This window comes from Atta colombica, unplaced genomic scaffold, assembly GCF_001594045.1.
Source record: "Atta colombica isolate Treedump-2 unplaced genomic scaffold, Acol1.0 scaffold34, whole genome shotgun sequence".
NCBI lineage: Eukaryota > Metazoa > Arthropoda > Insecta > Hymenoptera > Formicidae > Atta > Atta colombica.
In genome coordinates this window covers 257590-268429 of record NW_017259448.1, presented here as the reverse complement: position 1 = coordinate 268429, position 10840 = coordinate 257590, and the positions used below count along the sequence as shown (strand labels likewise).

General features: G+C 28.2%; 1 protein-coding gene across 1 annotated transcript in view; it reads right to left on the bottom strand.

The window, feature by feature from the left end:
- Nucleotides 1-10840, bottom strand: part of LOC108690634 (neuronal acetylcholine receptor subunit alpha-7-like) — a 225584-nt gene that overhangs the window by 152735 nt on the left and 62009 nt on the right. The window contains exon 2 of the mRNA XM_018198022.1: nt 1610-1752. Coding sequence (XP_018053511.1) covers nt 1610-1752 — 143 coding nt within the window. The remainder of the gene's footprint in view (nt 1-1609; nt 1753-10840) is intronic.

The following is a 10840-nucleotide window of genomic DNA, read 5'->3' as shown; positions in this document are numbered from 1 at the left end:
TATATATAAAATCACAAGATGCTATCTTCTCTTTTTTAATTATTTATAGAAATGAATTTAATGAAGCTATATATGATAGAAACGTCTTTTATCAAAACGCTCATAATCAAATATACAAATAGTCAAGATGAGCGATTTTCTAAGACAATCTTGATGCTGTTAAAAATTTATAATCTATAGAACTAGGCGAATGCTGAGCGTCGATCCATGACGTTAATCAACGTACGCGATTCATTTGTGGCGAATTTGAAACCGCAACTTCGGAATTTGTGAATACTTTTATTCATTGATGCATGTTATACGTTACACTGATACGCGTCTATAAATTGTAGATTCTTCATCACGGTGATTCTTTATATTTATTTTATTGCCAGAAATATAGTTTTATTATTAGATAAATATATAATTAGATAAATATGTAAATCTACATATTATACATAGAATATATGTAATCCATCGCACTTTTTTAATTAAATTTGATTAAATTCATAATGTAAAATTATATTCAATTTAAATTATTTTTAATCATGTCTATAGTTTGTCTCTGTTTCTACTCAATAAATCATTAATTTAAAACTATAAGGTTAAGTAATTTATAACTTAAGAAAATATATTAAATTTCACACTCAAATTTAGTTTATTATTTATTAAAAGCATACATTAATATAGACGTTGTTTACTTTGAAACTATAGAAATGGATTGATGTAGACACAAAAAAAATTAAAAACGATAAAATATTATTCAATTCAAGAAATTGAATTACACCTGCTCTTTTGATATCTAACATTATAGAAATAATCTGAAAGATATTACAGATCGCTAAAGAAATATTTAAAAACCTTTCAATTGTATTATTAATTAAAACTTTTTAGATATTTATACTTTAATACTTAATCACTTTAATCACCTTTAAAGTTATTTTTTTAAATTAGTTTGATATAGAATTAAAAAAATATAAAAAATTTTATAGACGTAGCAAATATAAGAATATTAATTAAATATGTATGATATATTATTTTAATGTGCTTAAGAATATATTATTGTTCTCTCACGACTATTCAAGACTTTTGATACGTGTCACATTATCTGATATGAGTATCATCTTCATGACAGGATATGTATACTGATGCACGTTTAATTTATACATCACCGATATTAATATTAATAAAATGGATAATATAGTGAGATATAGAGAAAATGGATAATATAGAATATTAATAATGTGAATAAAATAGTAATATGGAATAAATGCCAAAATGATATTACAGTGATATACATATAAACTGTGATTATTAAGATTTCAAAAATCAATTTTAATTATAATATTCTTTTTTATTAATTCTTGCTACTAAACAGATATTAACAGAAATCAGCTAGTATTGCTCTTTCCGAAAGAAAAGAGAGATAAAAAAATATAAAAGATCTGTAAGAATGGCTTAAAGATTAGCGCATTTTTTTTTTAGAAATAGCATAAAAGAATAGAAATAGTGAGAGAATAACAAAGAAAAAGATTTATGAAAGGGATGAATTCGATTAAATATTGAAGACTCAAGGGAAAATCAGTCCAACGCCGGATGAAGAAGCTGAAGAAAATAATTGAGCACTTACGACGTCGATTATTTGCATGAGCGTGAGGCCAAAGTTCAGCACGAGGGGTTCGGACTCGTTGCCCACCGGCCGCTCCAGCACGTTGTACGTGTCCAGCAGGTCGTTCAGCAGCCTCTTCTCGTGGAAACCGCCACTTACCAGCCCTGTGTCCAATCACAATCAGCAGTCAGTGAGAAGTTGCACGCAATCAGTTGCGACGATCTCTCTCGTCCACGTCGCTTGCGTCGCATCGCCTCGCTTCGAGGAAAATGCAAGAAATGGGAGCGGGATAACTCAGGAATGACCCCCCCCCTCTATCTCCCCCCCCTCTCCCCCTCTCTCTTTCTCTCTCTGTCTCTTTCATTCTGTTGGTGTCCAAGCAACGTTTATCTTCTTACGACTGCACGAGCCCAAATCTACTTCATCTATCCCATCGCTTCTGTAGCTACCCCAATCTTCGGAGTTCTCAACTACTTTTCGTGAATACACTTCGCGAATACAACTTTGAACACTCTCTTTTTCTCTATCTCTGCCCCGCAGTCCTCTTTCTTTCTCTGTCTTTCTTTACTCTTTCCTTATTTCTTTGCTTGTTTCCTATCTCTTTCTCTCTCTAAGTTTCGCTTTTTCCCCATTCCTGCTTTTTACCATTACAACTTGCAGTTTATCTTTCTTGAATAAATCACTCTTTTTTGTTTTTTTTGTTTTTTTTTTCTTTAAACTACGCTACCGCTTTTTTATTACACGGTGTTTCCTCAGAACCCTATCTCTTCTTCTTTATTTATTTTTAACTTTCTCCCTCTCTCTTTCTCTCTCTCTTTCTCTCTCTTTCTCTACTCCATTACAAACATTTTGATCAATCGAATTTGTGGTTCATAAAGTTTCGTAACTTTCGAATAATTTGTTAGTGTTATTAACGACTTAAAAGTTTTTATATCTTAATATGTTTATTATCTGACTAAAACTTGATAAATTTAACTTCGTAATTAACTTTATAAGAACGATTTGAAAATTTTTTACGTAGTATTCGTCTTACTATATTTGAACATTTGGAAATTAAATAAAAGATTATTATTGCTTTCATTTTAGAAAAACGTATCGAAACAACATAAAAATATAGTATCAGCTGTCTAAGTGTTACGAATTACTATTAATTTGTTATGTTAAAAACTCTCTAGTAATTAATAGATATTAAGATCGATTCAATGGATTAATGCACAGATTAGTGAAGTATTTGGACTTGTAAATAGCTAGTCGATGTATCGAGGATCTGATACTTGGGCTAAAGTTTTATATTGCGGTAGGAGTTTATCGACACTTATCGACATCTCAAGAAATAAGATATCGTAAAATTGAACTGATTTAAAGCCGAACAAGTGTACCAGTAATTTTCCATCAATCAAAATCCAAGCGAAAATGCAAATATCTGCATTGAAATGTTTAGCAATATTATACAACTCTCTTCGTGGTATGAATTTTATTAATTTGTGCATTTTATACTTGCTACGTTTAGTGACATATTTATTACAGTTACATATAATTTTCTATTTCAACTTAATTTAATTTTTCTCAGGAAATCACTATTTTTGATAAAAATTCAATAATTTTTAATATCTTAATAATCGAATTTCGAAATAAAATAATGTTGAAATATGAATGAGTTGAAAATTATAGAAAATGTTTTATTTTAATGTATTTATTGCTTGTAAAATACGAAGGCTTTATATTAATTTTTTTATTGTTCTTAATACATAATCTTATTTTCTTTCGACTATAGATACTGAGTTCAAAAAAATATTCTTTCTTTATCAAGAAAATTTTTTAACTTAATTTGTTTATTGTGTGTGAAATATTTTCGTACTTACAGATACGTGAAGAATATTACTTATTATGTAAAGAGTATTTTTTTTAATTTGATATCTACAGCCGAAAAAAAGTGATGCCCGTAATTTTCATATTAACAATTAAAAATAATAAAATTAATGCAAATCCCTATTCTCTAGGATGAAGTTGGCGAAGTACCAACGGATAAATCGTACCTCCATTGTATTTTATAAACGAAATACTTTTATTTAAAGGTGACGACACAGATGAGGCTAGTAGCATGGCTTAAGTATTGTCATGTTTTTGTCTTCCGAAATACGCGAGTGACATTCAAAATTGACTTTGTTCGGTGTTTGATGTAATAGTAAGTTTTTTGTACATTTATTTAAAATATTACTTAATTTACTTAAAATATTATCGGTACAAAAGTAAATGAATTACAGCGTATTACAAGATTATAATTGATATTCAAACTCTTTTTAAGTATAGCATCAAATTAACCAAACATTTATAAGTTATTCTTGTTGTTCTTGGCAAATTTGTAAAAATAAAAAAAGGTAAATTATCCTTGTTGCTGGTCCTTATGCTACATTTAAGGTAAAATAACATGTTAAGATTGAGTAATTGAATAATACTTTTGTAATCATCATATCTGATATTTTTAAGAAAAATATGTTTGTATTGAGTCTTCTAAGATAACTTATTAAAAATTATTCACATATATTATTTGTGGATTTTAAGAAAATTTATATCTTTCTCTCTAAAAACTAATAATTGTTTATTAGAAGTACAATTTAAAAATCCAATGGTACAATTTAACGACCCGATCTCCAAATCGTTCTAAAAGCTGTTTTTTTTGTAATCTTAATTTAACCTTTCGTAGTCATACTTCCTGAGAATATTGGGCACACAGAGGGTCCAGGTTGACCCTCCAACATTTTCATTAATTACTATATTTATAGTTTTTGTTCTTTAAAATCACAAAAATTACTGAAAATACTGAAAACACAAAAATACTGAATATACTTTAAACGTTGTAGAATATAGAAATGCAGTGGCTTTTTAAAATTTTTTATTTTAATTTTAATATATTTAAAAATCAAGGCTGATATCCAAAGAACAATATGCAGTTGAAAGTGCAAAAAGAATATTTTAAACTTAATGGCAGTTTAAGAAAGGTCCCGTTTTAAAAAAAAGATCTTACAAATATAAAGTTTCATATCTTTTTGAGGTTCCCTGGACTTGAGGTGACCGAAGGATTAAACAATAATTCAATATTTATTTCCGTAAAAGTGTTTTGTTTTATTGCCAATGAACAAAAATTTGATATAAGTACAAAAATATTCTGATCTCTCTTTTGTTTCAATTTTGTTTAAATTTAAGAAGTACGATATAGACAATTTCCTACTAAAATCTTATTATACTTCGTACTCGTATCGTTAGCATTCATCCTTTCTCGCGTGTCTTTCCGGTGGAGAACACATGGAATTTGCATTCCATATATGCATTTGCACTGCAGCCCACCCACGAAAGTTGGAACAAAGGCGCAAGGATACGAATTTAAGCACTGCGAAGCGAATCCGTAGACAAGTAAAAATACGAGCAATTACAGCATGAACATTCGCGCTGTATAAATCTCTTCTGTAACGAATATGGTTACATCGTGATAATCGCTAGCAAGAATCCTTGTGTTAATGTAATATACGAAATATTATCAAAGCACTATTTAACAGAAAATTAATTTATCTTTGCATTACTTCAGTATGAACATACTTTCTACGTAATAAATATAATTTCATATCTAACACAAAATAATAACATCACAAAATAGTGATTTATTTTAGAGAAATTGAATTATATTGTTTGTTGGGCAGAAATAGTGTTAAATTATATATTTCAATATTACACATTACAATTATATAATAAAGTTATTAAATTAATGTAACATTTTGTATTAGCGTAGATATATTATCAATCATTAATGTAATGGTATTATAAGAAAAATAATTTGGTTGAATTAAATAGTAATTCTTGTGAAAAATGGATAAATGAGAATTTTCTGGTTAAATTTATTAGAATTCTAATTGAGATAACTAAAATTCTGATTGATATAATTATTCTTAAAAATAAAGGTAAAAATGAGAATTTCGGTAGATTTTATCAGAAATATTGTATCAATTAATTTTGATTATCTCAATTAGAATTTTAATAAAATTTAACCAGAAAATTCTGATTCATCTATTTTCAACCAGAATAATTGTAACCGAGATAAATAATTGCTAAGATAATAATTTCATGAAAGATTCATGTTATTTTAATAAAACTTACACAACATTTTGAAATTATGTAATGTGCACAATCAGGAAACCAAAGTTTAATGTTATAATTTTAGCAAGTTATATTCTTGTTTAACCTTATCTCAATTTTGTGAATGCAAAGTATTAAATATGACTACATTTCCTCGCGACTGGCGGCGTATCCTTCTTGTCATATCCTTCTACGGAATGATGAAAAATGCACGTGCTAGTTTCTTTCCGCTTACGAGAAATTCTCGTTATCCGTGGCATCATTCTATTTCTGTCGTGCATGTAACGAAAAACGCCACGGCGTAAGCCAAATTGTAAAATTGGTAGACATATGGAATCCTTGGGAAATACAACAGATAATTGAATTCATGAATGCTAAAGAAAGAAAGGACAAAAGCGACTTCAAGATTTCACTAGGATATCGCGTAAAGTTCGTCTCCAAGTTTATGAAAAATGAAGTGCTGCGCAGAGTATAAAATGCAAAGCACAAAGAGTTGAAACGCAGTTAATTATTACATAAATAAGCCAAATAAGAGATAAAATAGAACTTGAAAATTATGAATGTTCCCATTAATTATTTGTATTTTAAATTTTATTTATTTTAGTTATTTACACAATAATCAATACACAAAAATCGCAATTTTTTTTATATATTCTAAATGCAATTTTCTCGATTTTTTTAATAAAATAGGCATTCAATTTTATACACTGTAGAATGATTATTTTCTAATCAAACTGTTAGCTTTTACTTAAAAATATGAGAGATAACTTTTCTATTTTCTATTTCTAAAGATTAAATAGAAAAGATCTTGATACTTCAATCACCGCAACTAAATCGCTCCAACATTTCTCATCCAAGTCTAAGCTGCAGCTTAACGATAACATTTTATCATCCGACATAGGCAAGACCGTTCAGTTTCATACTCAGCCATTCACACGGAATTCCGCAGTTATGGTCGCGCGATGTATTTCATTCCGCGTTTTTTTGGAAGATCGAGCGGTTTTATGAGCTAAGCTTGCACGAAGCGAAGAAAAGAATCGCACATCTAGAGATCACATAATTTCAACCGAAGAATAAATTTTAATTGAAATAATAATCACATATATCTATAAATATATTGTATTTTGATGTTGGACTGTAGTTGCACTGCGAAAAGATTTTTTATATAATCAAGATAATCATTCTGTATATTCTCGTTTCTATTTGTTATTAATTACTTATACATAGAGTAAGTAGGTCCAACAGTGAACTAGTAGTACGTTATGAACCATTGCGATATTTCGTAAGTGACTCGCACTTGAACCCCTTCCCAGTCGACTGGCAGATCGCGTCAAAGACGGCCATGTAATATCACATTTCAAGAATGTTGAGTTGTAAAGTAAGTTTTTTTCATAAATTTTGCGCACTTTTTATGTTTTTGTTATGTTGGTTATATCTATTATTTTTTTCATATTATTGTGCAATATTATTATGCAATATTATTGTGCAATAGTTTTGTGTGCACATTTGACTTTATTATTTTGTAAGTAACTTTTTTCTGTTGTATTATTTTTTCTGTTGTGTTATTTTGAAGATTATCGTAGAAAAGGTTAGATGGTCTACAATGAATTATTTTGGTAGTGAACAATGAATCATGATTGTAGACCACACATACACTTTTATACGATAACCTTCAAAATAATAATTCATTAAGGTAATTATTTAGAATACGGCCCCTCTCCCCCACCTAAAATCTTAATAAAAATATACTCATTCGATACGTTTTTACTTAAAACGAAAGAATCTGGTAGAAAAACGCGGCGATCGAAGTCTCGTAATCCTTACCATTTTATAATTATCAATTTTCTAAATAAACCTTTTTTAATATAGCAAAACTAAAATAATCCCAACAGTATAAAAGTCGTTCGCAGTATAAAACATGTAGTTTCTTATTAAAAATAGCATAGTTCATTGTATACACTCTTCGTTTTTTGAAATAATCGAAATTGTGGCTAAACTTAAAAAATAACTTAAGAGTTGTTTATGTATATAGCCAACTAAATTCATAAATTGTATGCCAAAAGATCTTCAATTTAATAATTGAAAGATATAAACCTTTGAAACTTATATGGTTCATTGTTGGATCACTTACCCTACGTGTAATTAATACATATATTATATAATAATATGGGAAAGAATTTTATTATTATTATTTTATTTATTGATATTATAACAAATATTACTGATATAAAAAATTGTATTATTTATTTAAGAAAGAAGAATTCATTATTTCTAGATCTTTTTCTTGCTGTATAATTTTTACAAACTATCAATTATTAAAATATTATTTAGTAGCGCGTAATATAATATAATGAGAATATGATAGTTGCTAAAATTTTTAATAAATCAAGATATTCACAATAATAAAAAATAAGATTCACTGTGTGAACAAGCAAATTATTTTCATTTTAGAAGGTCTGAAGGGAAAGAGGATATTTTGGTAATAAATTCTCAGTCTACGTAATTCACAAGAAAGATATTAATAAGACTTCTGCGTAAGAGAAAACTGAGCTCCTTATGGCGAGCTTCCACACAATTTTTATCAGAATTTGAATTGTGGTAAGAGTGTGGGACTCAGTTATTCCTCTCGAGGCATAAATAAAGATCATGTCAGAAAACCGAGCCAAGATTATCGCATGAAAAATTTGAAAAATGATTTTGGGAACATTTCTTCACCATTACATTGACATTTATGAAAATTTTACACGCGCGATATATTATTGTATAATCGAACGACAAATGTCAAGAAATTAAAACGCGTGTAAATTCAACGCAAGTCTTGAAATACATTTTTTTCTTTTTTCAATATTTAGAACAGCAGAAATGAATTTTTTTAATGTTAGACTTCGACTATACGACGTGCAATTTATATTACCGCAAATCTCATATTAATCGAACGGCGGAATTAAAAATCAAGTATATGTAATGCATTTTCAAATAAATTATCTTTTATTTATTATTTTACACAGCTGAACAGTCTTGATGAATTTTCGTAATATGTTCTCTCATATCCATCGATAAAAAGAGACATCGTCATGGTAACGCATTTGTGAGATAAATCTGTCGCCATAAAACGTCTATGCCCGTATCTTATTCATGCCGGATTTTTGTCATAAATCTATACTCCCATAAAATCTATAAGACGACATAAGACGACAAGCAATAAAATACCATAGAGTTACTAAGAAACTTTTTTCCTCGTTAGACTCTCGTCACGTTTCGCGATTGATATATAGCACAAAATACGTTGCAAATGTAACTTTCTTGTTAATAATATTAATCTGTAGACTACAATATAAAAATAATTTTATGTGAATAATTAGGATTCAACAATTTAGAATTGTGTCTTTAAACCTTTCTGTGAAATATATTGTAAAGAATTTTGGAAACCGTAAAATGTAACAGCAAACAAATAAATTGAAGTATGACCTCAATTTTCCAGTCGTGCTCCATGCACTAACGGTTCTGTAAACATCCGTGAAAACGACCATATCATAAATTTACATCTCTCATCGTGGACAATGCGACCATATATCGATTCATTTATGGAAAAGTACATACGTTGCACATGCAAAAATAATCTTTTTATCTGCTCCTTTTTTCTACGAGCTGTATTCCATTCATTTCTTTGGACAGAAATTATTATCTTTACGCTATGCGTTTACGCTATAATTTTACATCAAGTTTTCACTGACGATTGAATGTTTACGTATGCAATCTTCTATGAAGATTATTCTCTATCTTTATATACATATTTTTTCTCTAAACATTGCATATCTGTCATCAAGGCTGCCGCACGCAGTAATGCAAGTTATGCACTGCACAAAGGCACATTAATTGCGCATTAACAAAAAGAAGCGTCAAATTAAATTTAAAAAATCAATTTTCTACTCTAACTTCTAACATCAGATTTAATATCTTCCGTGTACTTTGTACACGGAAATGAGTATTTAGAATAAACGTATCACACAATCTAAAACTATTAATCGGATCAGATAGTTGTTTATTTCCTGACGTTACTACAATCTTCCAGTATATACAATAAAGCCATACCAAAAATCATTTTAGCACCAGGATACCGATTATCTTCCTTGGAGCGGAAACGTGAAAAGTAAAAAGTTTCTCTATTAACTTTAGTGGCAAAAATTTTCACTTTTTATATTTCTGCACTAGAAAAAAATTTATGCGATCAATATCTCGAAACAAAAATGAAAAATTATATCTTTTCTAAAGATAAGAATTTAAAAAATTATCTTATTTGAAAGATAATTTAATAAATACAAATTTTAAGTGAATAAAAAAAACAACAAAATCTCTTTAAAACTGTCTAATATGCTAGCGGCGACCCTGTCTGACATAGTATATTTGCATTTCCTCATAACTATTAAAATATTACAAAACATATTAGATGTGGGAAAAAGTTCGTGGCGTTTTTCCCGTTACATCTAACGAACTTTTTCCCACACCTAATAATTTAGTTTCAACATTTTATTGGAAAACCTATTTTGTGCTAAATATGCAATATGTTATACATTTATTATTTTATTTTCATCAAGTTATATCGGATAATAATATCGATTAATAATAACAACATTAACTCAATCAGAGATTTATCCAATAAGTTAGGAGAATGAAAAACTATTCGTCAGTTATACCATAATTTTAACATTCAATCAAACTTTGTTTTGAATTTATTTTCGAATGAAATCTCAATTTCAAATTTTTTAACCTTTACCGAGACTGTAATAATAAAATATACTATATTGTAAAAAAATTCCATACATTTACATATAATAGATGTAAAAATTACATGATTAGTCCTGTAAATATATGTAATCATGCAATTTTACAGAAATTATGTAATTCCACAAAATTTATGTAAATTTGCTTTTATTCTGTAAAAATATTTTATTTTATATGGAAAATTACATAAATAACAAGATATTTTTTGTTATCCAAATTTTTGTGATGTATTGTCAATGTATCATATCGTTCCTATAACTACACATACACTTCCATAATCTACTTAGTTACAAACCAAGAAATTATTTTTATTTGCATATTGCAAATTTATAAGCGCGTGTA